The sequence below is a fragment of the Saccopteryx leptura genome, chromosome 6 (genome assembly GCF_036850995.1).
Source record: "Saccopteryx leptura isolate mSacLep1 chromosome 6, mSacLep1_pri_phased_curated, whole genome shotgun sequence".
NCBI classification, from domain to species: domain Eukaryota; kingdom Metazoa; phylum Chordata; class Mammalia; order Chiroptera; family Emballonuridae; genus Saccopteryx; species Saccopteryx leptura.
The window spans coordinates 193149196-193170411 of record NC_089508.1 but is presented as its reverse complement, the minus strand read 5'-3'; the positions used below and the strand labels follow the sequence as shown (position 1 = coordinate 193170411).

At 61.2% G+C, this 21216-nt stretch overlaps 1 protein-coding gene across 1 annotated transcript in view; it reads left to right on the top strand.

Moving 5' to 3' along the window:
- The window catches only part of SDK1 (sidekick cell adhesion molecule 1), a 787316-nt gene extending 769390 nt beyond the window's left edge, over window positions 1-17926 (top strand). The window contains exons 42-45 of the mRNA XM_066342466.1: window positions 32-169; window positions 3025-3145; window positions 3558-3687; window positions 16662-17926. Coding sequence (XP_066198563.1) covers window positions 32-169; window positions 3025-3145; window positions 3558-3687; window positions 16662-16913 — 641 coding nt within the window. The 3' untranslated portion in view covers window positions 16914-17926. The remainder of the gene's footprint in view (window positions 1-31; window positions 170-3024; window positions 3146-3557; window positions 3688-16661) is intronic.
- Window positions 17927-21216: the final 3290 nt, after the last annotated feature.

Sequence of the window (21216 nt, the reverse complement as noted above, 5' to 3'; positions counted from 1 at the left end):
CACGCCGCCCTGTGCTTGTGTCCGCCCCCAGCTCAAGTGGACACCCCGTTCTACGAGGAGTGGTGGTTCCTCCTGGTGATGGCGCTGTCCAGCCTGCTCATCGTGCTGCTGGTGGTCTTCGCCCTGGTCCTGCACGGGCAGAGCAGGAAGTACAAGAGCTGCAGCACAGGTGGGCTGACACGAGCGCCTCCCCCCCCCCACAGGGCACCCGGGGCACTCCGACCAGCTCCGGTCCCCTCCCCTCCCCCCAGGGCCGCGGGGCACTGCCCAGCCGTAACCAGGCAGCGGGCTCTGCCCCCGGGGCAGCCCTGTGTCTCGGGCGCGTCCCTTGGGCCCTGGGGCCTCTGGGTCTCAGTTCCCCCAGGGGCACCGTTGCTCAGAGGCAGCAGTAGGTTAGAACAGGACTAGACGGTGGAGTGTGTTACACGGGGGGTGCAAGGCAGTGCTGCTCCTGGCAGGGATGTCTGAACAGAGAAGGGAGGTGCTGGACGCATCCGCCCCCCCCCCCCGCGCCCACGGTGGCCGCATGCCCACATACAAGGCTGGGACCAGCCGTGCGTTTTACTGTCCTCAACTTGTAAGTTCTCATGAGTGCCAGCGGACCACTGCTCCGCCCAGCCCCATGTCGCTGAGCTCCAGAGCGGGGGCTGCGGTCACCCTGCAGTGTCCCCCACCCCCCGGCCGGGCCGGTGCTCTGGGATCGCCAGGCCCCAGACACGGACACGCCCTGTCTGAGCCCACCCTGCCCATCGCCCAGCTCTTCCCACCAGCTCCTCCCTCCTCCTCCTTAGCAGAGAGCATGTCTGGTGAGGCTGCCCCACGGAGGGGCCGCCGTCGGCCCTCTGTGCTGAGAAGGGGACCGAGCAGAATCCCCCCCTCAGCCACCAGCACCCCCATCGGGTTCACAGACCAGCCCTGAGCGCACCTCCCCGTTGGCTCGTGTGGCGTGAAGCCGTTCGTCCCTCCGAGGAAGGGCTGATTTTTTCCTGCACAAATTCACTTCTAACAAGTGTCCCTCCACATCCCAGTCCGACGCACTATCCACTGCGCCACCACCTGGTCTAACAAGTGTCCCTAAGTCAGCTGTTACTCCCGTGGGAGTCACCGCGGTGACAGGCATGGCGTCTCACCGGGCTGGGGCCGCTGCAGCGTCCTGCGCCCGGGCGTGGAGAAGCTTCCACGCCCCACGCCCCTCCCCATGCAGAGCCAGAGCCAGAGAGACAGCCCAGCCAAGGCTTCTGATGCTCCGCCTCGCCCTGCGGCACGGCCATCGTAGCAGGAGCCTGGGAAAAAATACCTGTCTACCGGGACATGCCCCACCCCCAGGCCCCACCCACAGGAGACACAGCCCCACCCCCTGGCCCCACCCGCAGGAGACACAGCCCCGCCCCTGGCCCCACCCGCAGGAGACACAGCCCCGCCCCCGGCCCCACCCGCAGGAGACACAGCCCCGCCCCTGGCCCCACCCGCAGGAGACACAGCCCCGCCCTCCTGGCGCCCCTCACGCAGTGTCCTCATCGCCTGGCGTTTCTGACCCCAGTGTCTCCGCTCACTGCCCGCCAGCCCTGGTCCACCCGCCGGCGGCCTCGTCTCTCACGGGTGCTGGGGTGGGGTGGGGGGGCTGCTGGCATTTCGCCGGCACCAGGGCTGCGAGGCCCCCCAGAGAGGGGACCCCAGGGGGTCAGAAGCGGGGATGGACCGAGCGGCCCGTGCAGCACTCCCTGGTGCACGCTCAGCTCCACCCTGGAGGCTGCCCGCAGGAGCCTAACGGGAGTCAGAGCTGTTTTGACATCCGTCCAATCTGGGCCTGATAGTCCGGTCAGGGGGGAAGAGGTGGATGGGGAGCCTGCGAGCACGGGCGGGAAGCCCCGCAGGTGGGGACGGGGGCGCCAGGGAAACCGGCTTGGGGAGCTCAGGAGGCAGAAGGCAGGGTGCCCTTCCGAGGGGTCCGGAAAGTTCTCCCTGGCCTCCTGGCCTCCTGACCTGTGAGCTCCGCTCTGAAGGAAGGGGGCGAGTCAGCCCGGAGATCAGGGGGCAAGTGGACCAGCCCCACGTAAGGGCGGCGTGAGGGGCAACTTCCACGTGGGGGGTGCGGGGAGCCAGCGGAAACACTGTGTCCTCCAGTTTCTCGTAACTTCACTGTTACCCATTTCTCCCGCTGGTGTATTCAAAGCACGCTGTGGCCGCATTTATACTTTCACTTTTCAAAGTGGATTTCTGTGTGTTGGCAGATGTGTCCACCGTGCCCTCAGTCAGTCTCAGAACATGGTTGTCACCCCAAAAGGGGACCCTGTGCCCTATACCTGTCCCCCCTTAAAACTGGCTTTCTAGTTACTGTTTTGTCAAATAATCATGAAGAGTTGTTTTTAATCTCAGTATTTAATTTCCCTGACTTTGAAAAAAAGTGTGCAGTTCTGAGTATTGCTTTTTTTTTTTTCCAAAATGAGAAGCGGGAAGGATCCACCCGGCATGCCCACCAGGGGGCGATGCTCTGCCCAACTGGGGTGTCGCTCTGTTGCAACCGGAGCCATTCTAGCGCCTGAGGCAGAGGCCACAGAGCCATCCTCAGTGGCCGGGACAATTTTGCTCCAGTGGAGCCTGGGCTGCGGGAGGGGAAGAGAGAGAGAGAAAAGAGAGGGTGGAGAAGCAGGTGGGTGTTTCTCCTGTGTGTCCTGGCCGAGACTCAAACCTGGGACATCCACACACCAGGCCGATGCTCTACCACTGAGCCAGCCGCTGGCCAGGGCCCTGAGTATTTTTTCATCACAGACTGGTGAGAACACCCTTATCCAGGTGGCGGGCAGGTCAACATAGGACATGCTCACAGTGTCACTTTGTTGCAGTGTCGTAGCTACTAGACAGCTTCTCCGCCCAGCTCGACACTAGGCCCTGGGGGCTGGGCCGGGCTGGCTGCCTGGGTTCCATCTAGCAGGACTCAGTGAGCCCGAGCGGACCGGCGCTGGCCCAGGGAAATGGCAGGGCATGTCCCTGAGACGCCCGCTCACCACCCTGGTCCGGCTCTAGGTAAGGGCATCTCCACCATGGAGGAGTCCGTGACCCTGGACAACGGAGGCTTCGCGGCCTTGGAGCTCAGCAGCCGCCACCTCAACGTCAAGAACACCTTCTCGAAGAAGAACGGGACCAGGTAGGGACGCGGCGGCGGCGGCCACCCCGAGGGCCTGGGTGCTGGCCAGAGACAGGACCCCGTGCCCACTGGTCCCCACCGAATCCCAGCAGGGGCCACGCAGGGTCCAGGGGGGCGGTCAGGGCAGGCGGTTGGGAGTCCTGGAGCTGTAGAAAGGGGGCAGGTCTCAGGTGTGCGGGGAGGTGACCTGGGAGAGCCCCCAGCGGGGGGCTGGCCCTCCGTGGCAGGCTGGGCACCCGCCCCGTGTGGCGTCCCCCGCAGCTGTGGGTAGTTTTGGGCACTGGTGGCCACAGCACTGTCAGAGGCGTGGATTTCCTCGCGTTCGGCCCTGGCAGAGGCCAGAGGGTGGTCGGGAGGCCCCCGGGGCAGCCAGCTGCCCACAGTGCCCTCACGGGGCGTGGTCCTGCCCCAGGTCCCCGCCCCGGCCCAGCCCCGGCGGGCTGCACTACTCGGACGAGGACCTGTGCAACAAGTACAATGGCGCCGCGCTCACCGAGAGCATGAGCCTCAAGGAGAAGTCGGTGGACGCGTCGGAATCCGAGGTCAGTGCCCCCTGTCCCGCGTCTGGCCCGAGCCCTCTGCTTTCTCGGGGCGCCCTGCGTCTCGGGTCTCGGGGCTCACAAGAACAAGTGGCCCATCTGCACGGGGAAGGGAGGAGGGGCCAACCCAGGCCACGCACGGCCTTACTGCCGGTCAGCCCCTCGCGCGGCCTTGCTGCCGGTCAGCCCCTCGCGCGGCCTTGGTGCCGGTCAGCCCCTCGCGCGGCCTTGGTGCCGGTCAGCCCCTCGCGGGGCCTTGGTGCCGGTCAGCCCCACGCGGGGCCTTGAGCAGGACACGTGCCCCAGCGGCTCCTGGGCTGGGTGGGGCCCACTTCTCAGCAGACTGCCAACGCAGGACAAGCCAGCGTAGATGCTGACTGTGTGCCTGTGGGTCCCACGTCCACTCCAGGGCATGGCCATGTGCCCACTGGACCTCGGGGGTCCTGGCGGTCCCTGGTCCGGTCACACTCAGATCGGTAACATACCCCGGGTGGACCTCTGATCTAAAGAAACAGACCTAACGTGCTATGGCAGTGACCACAACTTGGTGGCCTCTAGACCCCGGCTGGAGATGAGGCGGAGGGCTGAGCCCACAGGTTGGTAGACGCCAGGACTCCCCTCCACCTCCACCCCCCCCACGACCCCCCCTCCCACCAGCACAGCCTTGGCCCCCTCGTGCGGAAGCGGGGACCCCCTCCCACCAGCACTGCCCTGGCCCCCTCGTGCGGAAGCGGGGACCCCCTCCCACCAGCACTGCCCTGGCCCCCTTGTGCGGAAGCAGGGACCCCCTCCCACCAGCACTGCCCTGGCCCCCCTCTTGCGGAAGCGGGGACCCCCTCCCACCAGCACCGCCCTGGCCCCCTTGTGCGGAAGCGGGGACCCCCTCCCACCAGCACCGCCCTGGCCCCCTCTTGCGGAAGCAGGGACCCCCTCCCACCAGCACCGCCCTGGCCCCCTTGTGCGGAAGCGGGGACCCCCTCCCACCAGCACCGCCCTGGCCCCCTTGTGCAGAAGCGGGGACGCCCTCACAGCAGCGCTGGGTCAGTCAGCGGGGTCAGCAGAGGTCCCACTGGAGCCCTGGCCTGTCCTCACTGAGCGGTTGGACCGGGGAGATCTTGCCCTGGAGGGAGTGTCCAGCTCTGCTGTGACCCCCGCCGGGCCGGAGGGCCCTCTCTCTGTGCGAGGCTCGGTGGGGCCGGCAAGGAGGATCCTCTCCAGGGAAACAGCGGAGGCTCCGCCGTGGTCTCAGCCCCCCGCCCACCCCCACACACACTGTCTCGGGATCCCACACGGTTCCCTGTCAGTCCTCAGCTCTCGGGCCTCCGGTCCGCGGCCCCCACAGGAGGAAATCGGGAGGCCACTGGCGGGACATGTAGGCCTGCCCACCTCTCGGCATTTCTACTCCAAATCAATATTTAATCTGAAATAAGTCTCACCTTCATGGTGACCTGAACTCAGGCCTGATTCAGCCCCAGGGCTCAATAAAACGGCTTCCTTTCCTTTGGGGTTTGTATATGAACTCCCCGGGAAAGGGGACGGCACGGAGGTCCCGTGTCCCCCTGCTCTGCTCCCAGCTTCTGTTCACAGAGGCCACTGGGTCCCCGTCTGGACACGGCCCCGGCCACGGGGAGGCGGCCCCAGCACTGCCCGTGTTCCGAAAGGCACTTCTGTCCGAATCCCGGGCTGTGGCTGAAACCCGGCACAGACTCGCCTGCCGTTTGGTGGTAGAGCAGCGGCAGCCTGTTCTAGCTGCTCGCACGAAAAGCTGCACGCGGGAGGAGCGGGCCTGCCTCCGGGCGGACGCTCTGTCGGCCGCTCAAGACCCAGCCTCATGCGTGGCCTGCTCTCTGGCCTTCGTGCCGGGACTGCTGCCCTTGAGAAGCGCAGGTTCGTGGGTGACAGTCCCAGTGACCGTGCGGTAGGTCGGCAGCCCGAGCTGTTAGCAATCCAGGGTGTTAAACGCGAACAGAGCCCATGGCCAGGGATACTCGAGTGGGGCCGCCAAGTAGGGCGCGTCTCCACACGGTCCAGTGGACGAGGGGACAGAGGCCAAGGTCATCCAGCCTGCTGTCTCCAGAGCTGAGCTGAGCTCCGCCCCTTCCGCCACCTTCTCCCCCAGCCCAGCGCCAGGGGGTCCCTGGCCGTTCCTGGAGCCGCCAGGATGGGATTCATGAATTCTGAACTCTTTGTTTACAAAAAGCAGTCCCCAGATGGTGTAATGGGAAGCCTTCACTTCGTCTCTCACATGTGTTTTGAGGTTCCAGTTCAGCTGGTTTTTATGGAGGGCTAAAGTGCGTTCCAGCAGAGAGAGAGGCCTATACATCCATGCATGCATGCACACATGCGTGCCGGCCTGAATACAGACATGGACACACACACGTGACGGAGCATGGGGGAGGGGGACAGGGGGGAGGAGGAACGTAGAATCCACACTAAATGCTGCAAGGAGGTTCTTAGGGTCCTCATATAACAGATGGGAATGCCAGGTGGTCTGTTAGCCTCCCCCAGCTAAGACCCCGTTAGGTCGGGGTAAGAATCCCCGGGCTGGGTTCTGTCTCCTGGGTTCTCAGTTAGAGAACGTGAGACTCATCTTTGCTCTGTCATCCTGGTAGGTCCCGACTTTGAGCCTTACGAATTTGGGGCGTTGAGGGCACTAAATATGCGTGAGATGCACCCCCACACACCACCCAAGACGTTCCTCCTCTTGGAAGCCCCAGCTCAGATGGGAGCGTTGACTTTGATCCACAATTTTCAAGGAGCTGGGTTGAGATAAAATCCACATACCACACAATTCACCCATTTGGCATAGTGGTTATTTAGGAGTGTGTTACTGATTCCCTTCCTGCTTGTGAATTCCTCATATTTTCTTCTGTTGCTGATTTTTAATGTTATTCCATTGTGGTCAGAGAACATGCTCTGTATATTATAAATCCTTTCCAATTTACTGAGTCTTGTTCCATGGCCCGGCACACGGTCTACACAGAAAAAATACTCCACAGCCGTGGAGAAGAGCGTGTCATTCTGCTGTTGTGTGGTGTGCCCCGGCGTCTGAGTCCGGTTTGCCTGCCTCACAGCGCTGACTTCTTGTGTCCGTGATCTCCGCCATCTGTTAATGTATCAAAGTCTCCAATCACAAGACTTTGAATCATTGTTTCTTCAGTTCTTTCTATCAATTGTGATTTTGTATATTTTGGGGGCTCTGTTTTTAGGTGCATACATAATTGTTACATCTCCTTGATGGAGTGAGTTTATTTATACAGTGTAGCGTGTCCCTCTTTGTCTCTAGTAGCAATTTTTATACTGAAGCCTCTGATGTTAAAGTGGGCAGGCACCAGTTCTTTTTTGGTTACTGTTTGTCGCATAATTTCCTTCCTTTTACTTCCAACCCCTGTGAGTCTGTGAATCTAACATGTGTCTCTTGTAGACAGCACATAGTTGGGTCACGTGTGTTTGTTCCTTCTGCGGGTCTCTGTCTTTTGACTGGATGGTTTGATTCATTCATACTTGATGTAGTCACGGCAAGGGTAGCGTTCACCTCTGCCGCTGGGTGTTGGCCTTCTCCACAGTTCATCTTCCTCCTTTTCTCCCGTCACTGTCTTTTCTTTGTGGGCATTTTCTAGCACCCCATTCGATCCTCTTGTTTATGATTTCACTAGACGTCTTTCAGTGACTGTCGGGGGTGCACGGCTCCCGTCTCAGTATCTACCTCAGAGTGATAATGGATTTCCGTGACACGAAGAAAGTTCATTCCGATCGATGTAGCTCCATCTCCTCCTCCCCCTCGGGGCTGTCGTTAAACACAGCGTGTCTGCACACGTCACAGACTCAAGGATGCGTTTTCGTATGTGTCCCTTCTCAGAGCTGAATGCCTTTTAAAGACGCTGGGGGAAGGAGGACAAGTAAACAGTTAAGAGTTCATTGTTTTCCCGTCGTTTTTACTGTCTTTGGCCCTCTTCACCTCTTCCTGTGGGTCCCCGTTACCTCTCCCTCCAACCGCCTCCCCATGCTGTCGTCGTTAAATACGTCACACGTCCGTGTGGCACAGACCTGTTGTTCTGTGCAGATGCTTTAAGCCAGAGAAGAGAAGGAAGGAGGCCCTGGCCGGTTTGCTCAGTGGTGGAGCGTCAGCCTGGCGTGCATGAGTCCCGGGTTAGATTCCCGGCCAGGGCACACAGGAGAAGCGCCCATCTGCTTCTCCACCCCTCCCCCTCTCCTTCCTCTCTGTCTCTCTCTTCCCCTCCCTCAGCCAAGGCTCCATTGGAGCAAAGTTGGCCCGGGCGCTGAATGGTTCTGTGGCCTCTGCCTCAGGTGCTAGAGTGGCTCTGGTCGCAACAGAGCAACGCCCCAGATGGGCAGAGCATCGTCCCCTGGTGGGCATGCCGGGTGGATCCCGGTCAGGCGCATGCGGGAGTCTGTCTGACTGTCTCTCCCCGTTTCCACCTTTGGAAAAATACCAAAAAAAAAGAGAGAGAGAGAGAGAGAGAAGGAAGGAGGAGAAGAAATATGCAATTACACTCTTTTTATAATCCCCGATGTAGTTAGCTTTGTGGCTACATTTGTCTTTTCATGTGGACTTGAATTACTGTCTGGAGTTACTTGCTTTCAACCTGAGTCTCCACTCCCTTTAGCGCTTCTCGTAAGGCGTGTCTGCTGGGCACGATCTTTCTGGTTTTCCATATCTCAGGATACGTTTTATTTACTTTATTTTGCAAAGTTTTTTTTTACTTTATTTTTTGGAATTAAAAAAAAATGAAAGATTCTTGATTGACAGTGTGCTTCCAGCACTTTGAACGGCCTTCTGTCCTCCATTTTTTCTGACTTAGACATCAACCGTTAATATTATTTAAGTTCCCTCGTGGCCTGATAACTTGCGTTCTGGGTTTGTTTTTTGTTTTGTTTTGTTTTGTCTTTCCTTTGTTCTTTCCAAATTTTGACTGTGACCTATCTGGATGTGGGTCCTGTTCCATGTCTCTAGCCTGTATACAGTTCAGTAGCTTGTCGGGTGTGTAGACGGTTGTAGCCAACTTGGGGAGCTTTGAAGTCGTTGCGACTTCTGGTGTTTTCCTGCCGCTCTCTCCCTCTCTCCTCCGGGACGCTCCCTGCGCTCTCGGTGTTTGCGGGCACTCCCGGTGTTTGCAGGCACTCTCGGTGTTTGCGGGCACTCCCAGGCGCTCTGCCCCTGTTCCGCCCTCTCCCCCGCGGCTGTGTGGGTGGCCGGGTCTCTGCCGGTCTGCCCTCGAGCACACGGGTCTTCTTCCCTCCAGCCAGCTCACAGCTGCTGTTGCGTCCCTCGTGAGTTTTTCTCTTCAGTTCGTGGTGCTGTGGGACTCCGGGGCTTCTCGCTGGGTGTTCCGATCATTCCTCTTCGGTGACACCTCCACCTGGTGGGACACTGTCGTCATCCTTCCCCTTGCCGTGGTTCGCCTTGGCTCCTTGAACGGATTCTAACAGCTGCTTTTCTCAAGTCTTCGCCAGCCCCCGGGCCCGGAGGCTGCCTCCTTCTTTCAGGGTGTCTGAGTCACGCTCCAGGGGTTTGTTTTGTTTTTTGGTTTTTTTTAAATAGGTCCCTTTCGATAATGCAATAACTCTGAAGACTGCTGTCACCTTCCTCTGAGGGCTGTTCTTCGCTTGTTTGTTTTTTCGTGACTCAGCCGGACCGGTTGAGCGAAGCTCGTTCCCTCCACAGGCTCTGACGCCCCGCCCAGCCGTGCAGACCGAGGCCCGTGCGTCACCTGCGGTCTCAGCCAGACTCCCCGTCTCTTTTCCTCACTCCCCCGTTAGGGTCCTGGGTGGCCTGCCCCTGTGGGCACCACGCCCACCTCTGCGGGCACCGTACCTGGCTGTTACCCTCCGCTGCTTGCCTGCGCTCTTATATCTGACCACACTCCAGGGTATAACTGACTCCCTAGCCGGTCCAGGGTGTTGTCCACCTCTGGCCTCTGCTCCGACCCCAGAGGGTTCTCCTTCGTTAGCCCCCCCCCCCCCGCCGCTCCCCCCCGTTCTCTCTGCTAAACGTCCGGCTGGTTTGTTCCTCTGTTTGTTGCTTTCATAAAACCACCAACTTCCTCCTAAGCTTTCTCCCCCCCCCCCCCACCGGGTCTGCAGAGCTGGGGCCTCGGTGCCGCGGGGTCCCCCTCCCCCTGAGGGACCTCTCAGTCACAGCAGCAAAGCCGGGGAGGGGCCAGCAGCCCTCTTCTCTCATGTGACACCCCCGCTGTACAGGTGGGGTGATGGGAGAGACAGGAGCCCCTGGTCTACAGGGCCTGCCCCTCCCCCATGGGTGGCCTTCTTCCCTTCAAGGGAGCAGGGGTGGGGCTTTGGAGGCTCGGTGTTCCCTGCCTGCCTCACCTGGCGTTGCCCACACAGCCTGTGAGTGTACACCGGGGAGGGGAGGGCCCCCTAGACGAGGAGCTGAGAGGAGAGGGGCAGATACCGGGCAGGGGAGGGCCCCCTAGACGAGGAGCTGAGAGGAGAGGGGCCCTGCCCCCTTGGCCACATCGGCCCGGAGCATCGCCTCAGTCACACCGAGCACTGGGGGCACATGCCACAGGCCCCCGCCGTCCTGAGCGAAATGTAGATTTTCTGGAACAGATCTTTTTCCATTTGCTATTTCCAGAGACATTGACTGATTGTTTGTAAAATAGGTTTTCCCCACTTACCGTGTTTTTCCACTCCGTAAGATGCACCTGACCATAAGACGCACCTGGGGTTTTAAGGAGGAAAACGGGAAAAAAAAGAAATATTCTGAACCAAGTGCTGTGTTAACATATTTAATAAAATATACCACCATAATATTTCAACCATGTAAACTCAACAGCAGTATTCGCAACCATGAGCACTGTTATTCACAAACGAGAAGAGACTTTAATGTTCAAATGCTCTTCTAGTTGTCCGGGAACCCGCAGCAGCTAAGAAAAAAAAAAAAGGACCATTTACTTCATAAGATGCACAGGCATTTCTCCTCCACTTTTGAGGGGAAAAACGTGCATCTTATGGAGCGAAAAATACGGTCAACCCTGTCCCACCGGAGAGAGGCTGTGCTGAGCCCGCGCACACGTTCTGGAAGTGTCCGTGGCACTGGGGGTTCTGGTAGGCAGAGGGGACCAGAGAGGCTGTGCTGAGCCCGCGCTCACGTTCTGGAAGTGTCCGTGCACTGGGGGTTCTGGTAGGCAGAGGGGACCAGAGAGGCTGTGCTGAGCCCGCGCTCACGTTCTGGAAGTGTCCGTGCACTGGGGGTTCTGGTAGGCAGAGGGGACCAGAGAGGCTGTGCTGAGCCCGCGCTCATGTTCTGGAAGTGTCCGTGGCACTGGGGGTTCTGGTAGGCAGAGGGGACCAGAGAGGCTGTGCTGAGCCCGCGCTCACGTCCTGGAAGTGTCCGTGCACTGGGGGTTCTGGTAGGCAGAGGGGACCAGAGAGGCTGTGCTGAGCCCGCGCTCACGTCCTGGAAGTGTCCGTGCACTGGGGGTTCTGGTAGGCAGAGGGGACCAGAGAGGCTGTGCTGAGCCCGCGCTCACGTTCTGGAAGTGTCCGTGCACTGGGGGTTCTGGTAGGCAGAGGGGACCAGAGAGGCGCAGGCAGAGTTCTGACACTTGCTTTCCGGATGTGGCGTTGCTTCCGGCCCAGTCCCCTCACGCCCAGCGCACGGAAACGGGTCCCCGAGCCGGCGGGAAGGCCCTTGGCGGGAGAGACCTGACCGAGGGAGCCGGCTGCAGAAGCGTTCATGCCAAGCAGAGCGCTGCACCGAGACTCGGGGCTGGAGTTAGGTGAGGACGTTCGTCCTGCCGACAGAGAGCAGCCCCCAGCCGGGTCTGAGTGCACCGCACACCGAGACATCAGGGTGACGAGTTACCTACGCCCAGGCCTGGGTTCCACCGGCGGTTTGACCCAGGGTGGGCGCAGGGGTGAGGACACAGGGTGAGGACAGGCGGTGATGCCGTCAGCAGGGGCAGGGTCTCCTGGTGGGGGGGGGAGGTAGGGGTCAGAAATCCTGGGACCACCTGACCAGGCAGTGGCACAGTGGATAGAATGTCGGACTAAGACACGGAGGTCCCAGGTTTGAGACCCCGAGGTCGCCAGCCTGAGCGCGGGCTCATTTGGTTTGGTCCCAAGGTCGCTGGCTTGAGCGTGGGCACACCAGCTTGAGCGCAGGGTTGCTGGCTTGAGCAAGGGGTCACTGGCTCTGCTGTAGCCCCCCAGTCAAGGCACATATGCGAAAGCAATCAGTGAACAACTAAGGTGCCACAACGAAGACTTGATGCTTCTCATCTCTCTCCCTTCCTGTCTGTTTGTCCCTCTTTGTCCCTCTCTCTCTCTGTGTCTCTCTGTCTCTGTCACACACACAAAAATAAAGAAAGAAACCCTGGGACCTTGGGAGGCAGAGCTCTCCCAAGGAGCCGACACTCCACTAACAGGATAGTGGTGCTGCCCTCTCCTCCCCGGGGTATTTTTACAACCATCTTTACAACTACTGCAAAGGCGAAAACCCTAAGCCTCCGCTCCCAGGTGCACAAGGAGCTACTGCTGGGATCGGCTCTGCAGGAGGCCCCCGCGTCCCCGTGGCCGGCGCAGCTCTGTCGGTCTCTCTAGTGAGAAACAGCAGGGCTGTTGCCGTCTCACAACGACGCTGCTCGCGAGTTATGTCGGGGGTGCTGTTCACGTCCTATTTTAAAACCTGTTTTTGAAACCCGAAGAAAACCCTTTGCAAAATCTCCCCCGTCCCAAGCTACTCTGACCAACCCCTCACCCCTGATTAATCCTCTACTCACGCAGACGTCACACCCAACAGGGGTGAGCTTCTCTGTGCCAGCAGCTCGCCGGGCCTCTCTGCGCGTCATCAGAAGCTCCCACAGTCAGCCGGGCACCGTGTCCAATCACACGCTGGCCTGCACGGGTTCCTAGGAAGTCAACACATGCCAGACTTCCTGTCACACAGGACACTTGGGGGGTGGGAGATCCCACAGCTTCTCTTTTTTGTCAGTAATTCTGACTCACTAAAGTGCATCCCCGTTAAAAACCGATTATGTAGGCCCTGGCCAGTTGGCTCAGTGGTAGAGAGTTGGCCTGGCGTGCAGGAGTCCCGGGTTCGATTCCCGGCCAGGGCACACAGGAGAAGCGCCCATCTGCTTCTCCACCCCTCCCCCTTTCCTTCCTCTCTGTCTCTCTCTTCCCCTCCCGCAGCCAAGGCCCCATTGGAGCAAAGTTGGCCTGGGCGCTGGGGATGGCTCCATGGCCTCTGCCTCAGGCGCTAGAGTGGCTCCAGTTGCAATGGAGCAATGGCCCAGATGGGCAGAGCATCGCCCCCTGGTGGGCATGCCAGGTGGATCCCAGTCGGGCGAATGGAGGAATCTATCTGCCTGCATCTCTGCTTCTTACTTTGGAAAAAAAAAAACCAAGCATGTTGTGTAAGCACTACAAAGAGCAGGGGCAGGAGAAGTGTGACCTTGTGGGTCAGCGCCTTCCTGAACAGGCTGTGGCCCGTCCTCGCAGGTGCCAGAGGCTGGCTGTGTGCAATGTGACCTGGTAGTTCTCCCTCTTCCTCCTCCTCCTCCTCCTCCCTCCTCCTCCTCCTCCCTCCTCCTCCTCCTCCCTCCTCCTCCTCCTCCTCCTCCTCCTCCCCCTCCCCCTCCTCCTCCCCCTCCTCCTCCTCCTCCTCCCCCCCTCCTCCTCCCTCCTCCTCCCCCCCTCCTCCCCCTCCTCCTCCTCCTCCTCCTCCTTCTCCTCCTCCTCCCCCTCCTCCTCCTCCTCCCCCTCCTCCCCCTCCTCCTCCCTCCTCCTCCCCCTCCTCCTCCCCCTCCTCCTCCTCCCCCTCCTCCTCCCCCTCCTCCTCCTCCCCCTCCTCTTCCTCCTCCTCCTCCTCCTCCTCCCCCCCCTCCTCCTCCCTCCTCCTCCCCCCCTCCTCCTCCTCCTCCTCCTCCTCCTCCTCCTCCCCCTCCTCCTCCTCCTCGCTCTCTGTGTCCTGTCTCCCGTCTGCACAACGGCTCTCTTCTCCCCCAGCAGCTTATGGGAGCCCCAGGGTGTGGCTAGATCTGTGGGCCACTCCAGGTCCCAGCTGCCAGCTTTGTCCCCAGGTGAGAAACTGCTCTTCCAGTGAGGAAAGTCCCAGGGCGGGTTCCCATTGGCTCAGCTGATGTCGCATGCCCACCCAGTAACCAGCCACTGTGTTCCGAGGGACAAGCCTTGAGGCCCATGGGAGGGGCGGAGAAAGGTCACTTCCTGAAGGTCATGCAGGAAGGCCAGAGCCCAGACTCGAACACCGGGCCGTCGGCTGTGGGCCAGACCACCGCCCCCGAGGGCGGCTCCTGCCAGGACCTCTCCTCAGCACCCCCCTCGGGCACAGACCCCCGTCTCCACGCTGCGGGACTGTCAGGTTTTGGGTGAGAAAGGGCATGCTGATGCGTAGCTGCTACGCAGCCTCGCGTGAATTGTATCGATCGCGTCGGCACACGTGGGGCTGGGGCTTCGATGCCCCCGTTCTCCAAGCGGAAACGCCAGCTCCTGGAAGAACACAGAGGCCCCTCATGACCGCCCCTCGGTCACACCTTGCCACCACGAGCCCGGCTTCTCTGCAGCCTGGACAGCCGCGGGGGGGGGGGGAGGGCAGGGAGCGGGAGACAAGTGCCCACAGGGTCACCACCTGGTGCCGGACGGGTTGACCAGACGGCACTGCCAGCGCACCTGACCGTCCCTGTGATGACTCGCCCGCCTCTCGGGGAGACGAGGCCAGACCCACCCACGTGGCGCTTCACTAACCTTTTATAAAACGGTGTCCCCAGAGGGTGCCTGAAAGGCTTCGTTCCTGCCACCTTTGGCTACAACCAGTGCTGGGTCCGGCCCCGCTCTGTCCCTGGAGATTGTGGCCCTGGGCGGGTCACTCACTTCGATGGGTCTTGGTTCTCTCGACATAAAATTGGGAGACGGACTCCCAACTGCCACATCTCACATGTTGCTCACGGGCACCCTTTGCGGCTGGAACGGTGACCGGGGAGGACCCAGGATATTGGAGGGCGTGGCCTAAAAACGGTGAAAGTCTTGACGTGCATTCAACCCCCAGGTCATCCTGACCCCTGACCCCTGACCCCCGTGTGTGCAGCCTGGGGCAGAATGACTGTCGCTGAGTGTTCTGTGAATGTCTCGTGAGAAGAGGGCGCCTTCCGCCTACCTCAACGCATGCTCTGTCCCCCTACACCTCAGGAAACTTTAGAACCAAAATCGGTGTCTGAAGAAGTGACAGGCACAGCTCGGGACTGGTGACAGATTCTGGGGTGACCTGGGTTCCCTGTCACCCCCTAGTCTGGCTCACACTGAGTCTGTCTGCTGACACCCACCCCCCAGAAAGCAAATACCAAGTAAACTTAACTAAGAGCCGCACACACAGGGGCCCGATCTCCCCCGGGACCCTGGAGGCCAGGTGCAGCTACGACTTCGCGTCTCGTGTGTTCCACGCCATCTTGGCGGGGGCGGCCGGCAGTCTGCGGCGGAATGCGTTGGCATTCCTGCAGCGAGACCGAAGCCGCCCCAACTCGGGCGGCTGCAGGCGAGCTCAGCGCTGTCAGCCCCTCCCCCTGCCCCTGTCCATCAAGCTGAAGAACGGCTTTTGCTCTCATAGCTCGGTGGGGGTGGGATTAGGGGTGGGGCCTGCTGAACTAACGGAAGAGGCACCAGCAGCTGGGGACCACCAGTCCCTCGTCTGCTGAAGGGGCCGTTCTGGGTGGCAGGGTGCAGGTGTGGGCTCCCACCCGCCCACCCAGCCCGGGAGACCCCGAGGACCGGCTGGTGTCTTCATCCATGGAGCAGGAACACAACACCTGCCCGCCTTGCGGGGTTGCTGTGTGTCCATGAGATGAAGCCGTGGTCACCTCAAGTGTCAACATCGTTCTCCTCTAGTGACGGAGGAGCCGACGTTCTCTGCCTGTTGGGGTGTGCCGGGGTGGGGGGACTTCCTTCAGCCCCGCACTCACCTGAGCTCTAAGGGACAGCAGAGGGGCCACAGACGTGCATCTGTTGATGGCTTACGGCGCCAGGACACGCACAGTTCACGTGAACACCCTGGGGAGCCCCGAGCCTCTGCCTCACGCCACTGTCCTAGTCAACAGTCCAGTTCGAGCCAGACTCTCCCTGTGTCCGAGGGGTCCCAGGAGACCCCTCGCCCTCTGCACACGGGGTCTTCTGCTCAGCCTAGAGGCTTACAGGACAAAGTGCCAGCACCCCGGAGGACAGCGTCCACCCACGGACAGGGCATCCTGCATGGCTGGGGGTGCAGCTCGTCCGCTCATGGCCGTCTGATGAGGGCGCGAGCGGCGGGCGTGGCCTCAGGCACCAGGGGACCCTCTCATTTCCATGAGTCTCTCTCTGAGGACAAGCGGCCACTGTCCCCTCCCCCCGCACGGCCACTGAAACAAATCCTCCCACAGCTTCTGAGAAACAGACCCCCAGGTCCCCCCAGGCCTGCTGAGTCGAATCGGGACAGAAACCTTGCCCAGGAGCCTGGGCTCCAGGAAACCTCCCTGCTGGGGGCGGGGGCAGCATTTGGGGGCTGCTCGCCCTTTACACCATCTCAGCCGCCTGACACCGCGGGGGCGGGAAAAGGCGCAGTTTCCTGTTCCTGCCTTGAACTTCCAGGCTGGGTGGTCACCCACCCTGGCCACGGGCCCATTCTCGATACATCAGAGGTGGCCTCTGCCAGGTCCCCTGTGGCCGGGAGGCGATGCTGAACTCAGCCAGGGGTCAGGCAGGGAGGGTGGGGGGAGGCCCGCGGAGGTCTGTGCAGCCCGGGCGAGGTATGGGGGGCGTGGGGAGGGGGGGGGAGTGGCGGGCAGCGGGAAGCAGCTGGCTGACCTGCACTGTCCCTGTCAGGTGACCAGCGCTGATGCTGTGTCCTGGCCACGCCCTGCTTCCGGCTCAGCCCTGCAGCCCCTGCCCTCCCTCCCGGGTGACCGCTGCCCGCTCACACCTCGCTCTCCGCCCCCCCCCCCCCGCAGGGCACCGACTCCGAGTCCGAGGACGCGCCCCGCCAGCATTCCTTCGTCAACCACTACCTGAGCGACCCCACCTACTACAACTCGTGGAAGCGGCGGGCGCCCGGCGGGCGGGCGGCCCCCCACAGGTACGAGGCGGTGGCCGAGGGCGAGGGCCCACCCCTGCACACGGTGGTCACCACGCAGAGCGCCGTGTTCGCGCCCGGGGGCCCCGGCGTCCGGACTCCGCTCACGGGCTTCTCCTCCTTCGTGTGAGCGGCCCCCGCGCCGGCGAGAACCTGCGGAGCCCGTTTTTGTTCAGACAATCAACTCCGGTACCTGAGCTCCAGTTTCTGTTGAACAAGAACTCTTAATAGGCGACAGTTTGACCTACTTGTGAACACTAGGTTTCCATTAGGAAGGTTTTTTTAATGGCTTTTTGTAACATCGCTGCAGGAAGCGGGTTTCTTTGTTTTTCTTTTCTTTTTACGAGAAGGTGTATTTCACTGGTGCATAATGGCCCGGCCAGAAGAAGACTTCGCAGACTTCTGGCTCCCCCACCCCCGGCCTGGGCGTCTCCACCTTGCCACCCAGGCAGGAGGCGGGAGGGGAGGAGGAGCTGGAGGGTCAAGGGGGACCCCTGCCTACTGGCAGGCTGCTTCTCTACTTCCCTGGCCTCCACCCTGACAACCAGCGGCTCACGGAACGCCACCGCGCCGGCCGGCGGCTCCCTCCTGGGGTTTGCAGAGCGCACGTTGGACCTGGGGTCCCATCCATCTCTGAAGTGCTCTCGCTATGCAGCGTGAGAATCAGCAGGTCGAGAGTCAGCGCGGCCCCTCAGGCAGGGGATCCTGAGGGGGTGTCCTCTGGCCCGGAGACGGTGGAGGTCGCGTCCGCATCACCCCAGTGGAGAAACACGGGACCTTGTCCTTCTGCTCTTTCTTTAACTGGACGGTGCCGGAGCAGGGAGCCCCCGCTGGAGGCCCTGCGGCCCCCCCCCCCCGAGAACCCAGAGGGAAGACAGCGTCCAGACGTGCGTGTTGTGTGAGAGGTGTGCATTGTTAACCAGAGTATTTTTTAAATCTTTTTATCTTTTTTTAAAATATGTCACATGAAATGAATGAGTCCGCAGTCTCCAGGTGCCTTTTTATTACTTGTTTAGCTTTGTGCGCGGGAAAGACGGAAGGAACAGTGTCTCCAATAAAGTGAAGGAAACGGCTTCATGAAAGCGAGGTCCTGAATTCCCTCATGCACGCCAGAAGTCCCCAGTTCACACCAGCCCCCTGCACACCAGAACCCCATGCACACCAGCCCCCATGTGCATACCAGCCCCCCATTTGCACACCAGGCCCCTGCACACCAGTCCCCCGTGCACACCAGCCCCCACGTGCACACCAGCTCCCCTGTGCACACCAGCCCCCATGTGCATACCAGCCCCCCATTTGCACACCAGGCCCCCATTTGCACACCAGGCCCCCACGTGCACACCAGCCCCCCGTGCACACCAGCCCCCCGTGCACACCAGCTCCCCCGTGCACACCAGCCCCCCCGTGCACACCAGCCCTCCCACAAGCACACCAGCCCCCTGCACACCAGCCCCCCATGCACACCAGCCCCCCCATGCACACCAGGCCCCCACGTGCACACCAGGCCCCTGTGCACACCAGCCCCCCCCGTGCACACCAGCCCTCCCACAAGCACACCAGCCCCCTGCACACCAGCCCCCCATGCACACCAGCCCCCCCATGCACACCAGGCCCCCACGTGCACACCAGGCCCCCACGTGCACACCAGGCCCCCGTGCACATGGCCCGCCCCCCACCCCGTGCACAGACGTGGTCCTCCCTCTGAGCAACGCCTGTGCAGGCCCTGGTGCCCGCCCTGCGCACTGACTTGACCACAGGTGTGACTGCTGTCCCTCCCCCGGATCCTGGGCCAGCTCTTTAGCCTGAACGGGTTTCCTGGAAACATGTTTCTTTCATTATTGTTCTGTGTTAGTCTTTAGCCACGTGAGAACAGCATGAACCGCTTTGGAAGCCCGAGAGTCGGACGTAGCCATGGGCGCTGAGCGGGCCCGGGGGCGGGTGTCAGTCCCCAGGCGGAGCCCAGCTCTGTCGGTCACGGGAGGCCCCAGGTCCCCCCCACCACCACCAGTAGGAACGCAGCACATGGAAGGCCCAGGGCCGCTCTGTGGACACCGCAGGGCACGGCGGGCAGGGTGCCATGGCGGTGGGGCAGGCTGGCCAGCACCCACCCACGCCTGCAGAAGGCACACTCTCCCACCCCCCTGACCCTCCGTGGGGGCGCTGGACCCCTGCTTTCCAGCTGCTGTGTGCGGCCTGGGGACCGGGGAGAGCTGTGTGTCGGGTAAACGGCCCCCCTTCAGTTTTCCCAAACGTAGCAGGTGTGCAAAGGTTCCTGCCTCCCTCCCTCTGCCTTCCTTTTTCTGAGCAGAGGGGGAATATTCTAAACCAAAAATACGGGACATTCGGCCCAAAGCCACTTCTGCGTGAGAATCGCTCCCGCTGCTCACTGGACAGGACCCGCCCTGGGGACCAGAGGGCGGCGTGGACCAGAGGCCGCGAGGCTGCAGCCGGGACGTCTCGGAAGAGAGACACGGACGAAGACCGCTGCTTCCTGTGCACCTTGCGCTCCAAGCCATATGGACATTGCTTCAAGGGGGGGTTGGGGGGGCTGTGAAATGTTGTAGGACCAGGACGGCTGGGTCTTCTGAGCTCTGTTTTTTGCTTTTGGGTTTTGTGACAACATGACCCTTTTTTCAGGCTCATGGTATTTTCTGTATTTTCTCTGCTTCTGGTAAACATCTTTGTGTGGAACTCTCTGTACGGGGCCCTGTGGCTGCGGACGGCCTGTCAGCGGCTGCACCCCAACCGTGGCACCCACTCGGGGTTCCGGACGCTAGGCCACCGGTCCCGGAGGAGCAGGGCGGGCGTCTCTCATTATATGTCAGCCCCAGGGCGGCATGTGGGCACCGAGAAGCGTCCACTCCTCACTTCTCACCTTCAGGGAAGGAGAGACCACACTTGGGGAAATGGATGCTGGGTCCTAATCTGGGTTCCGATCAGAGAACAGGAGGCCCTTCTCTAACTGGGGCCAGGTGGCGCGTGCCCCCCGCCCTTCTCCTGCGGTGAGGTCACTCAGGCGCCTCGCCCCGCGGAGAGAGTCCTCGCCCCGGACACCCTCAGACGGGTCATTGCCAACGGCACTGATGTGATGGCCACAGGCCACGGAGGCGGGTGCGGCAAAGAAGCCGGGAGAACCAGGCTCCCCCCTGCCCCCGCCTCTCTCAGGCCACACTTCTAAGGAGCAACTGATTAAATGTCACAGCCGAGTAGGGGCCACATGGGAGTCCTCTCCCACCCGCCTTCGAGGGAAGGGATGCCAGTGGACGGTCCTCCCCCACGTGAGCCCCTGCCAGGCCCCCAGGGGACACTGCTGGCTCTGCGGCTCCCCGCCCGGGCTGCGTTGTGCTTGACCACGACCGAGGACGTGATGCTCGCCTCGCCTTGGCAGCAGGGTTTTCGGTTTCAGGTTCTGGGCTCACAGTGGGGTCCCCCCGCCATGGGCCACCAGCGGTGTATCCGGTGGCTCTCTCTCATTGAGCACCCCTGCCGCACGGAGCCGGCCGACAGGCAGTAGCAATGCTGGAATCCGTGAACCGAGCTTGTCTGCAGGGGCCTCCTGTCCCCTCAGTGTCACATTTCCAGTCCACCGAGAGCCTCGGTCCATCCTCGGTCCACGTTTTCTAGGATTGTGCAGAATCCCAGAAACAAACAAAAAGCACCGTATAGGAGGACCAAGAGGCGGTCTGGGCGCGATTCTTCATAAAAACCCCGTTTCAGGCCCTGGCCAATTGGCTCAGTGGTAGAGCGTCGGCCTGGCGTGCAGGAGTCCCGGGTTCGATTCCCTGCCAGGGCACACAGGAGAAGCGCCCATCTGCTTCTCCACCCCTCCCCCTCTCCTTCCTCTCTGTCTCTCTCTTCCCCTCCCGCAGCCAAGGCTCCATTGGAGCAAAGTTGGCCCAGGAACTGAGGATGGCTCCATGGCCTCTGCCTCAGGCGCTAGAGTGGCTCTGGTTGCAACAGAGCAACACCCCAGATGGGCAGAGTATCGCCCCCTGGTGGGCGTGCCGGGTGGATCGCGGTCGGGCGCATGCGGTAGTCTGTCTGACTGCCTCCCTGTTTCCAACTTCAGAAAAATACAAAAAAAAAAAATACAAAACACCTTGTTTCATTCCATACAGGCTTGTGATTTTATTAACACATATCGGTGACGCGCGTCGTGAATTCCAGGGTTGCAGAGAGGAAACTGAGTCTGCTGTTGGGGGCGCAGGCCACACCCAGACCCACAGTCGAGTCAGAGTGTCTGGGCCTTGGGCACAGGCCCCCCCAGGGAACTCCTGTGTGGGCAGCAGGGGCGATGGAGAACGGGGTCCGTGGTTCCTTCCGACCTCTCCTGCACCGGACTGGAGGGGAGCTCACCACCCTGTCTCCCGTAAACAGAAACCAGAAACGCCGGCTGCACGCCCCCACACCGCCACGCCCCCACACCGCCACGC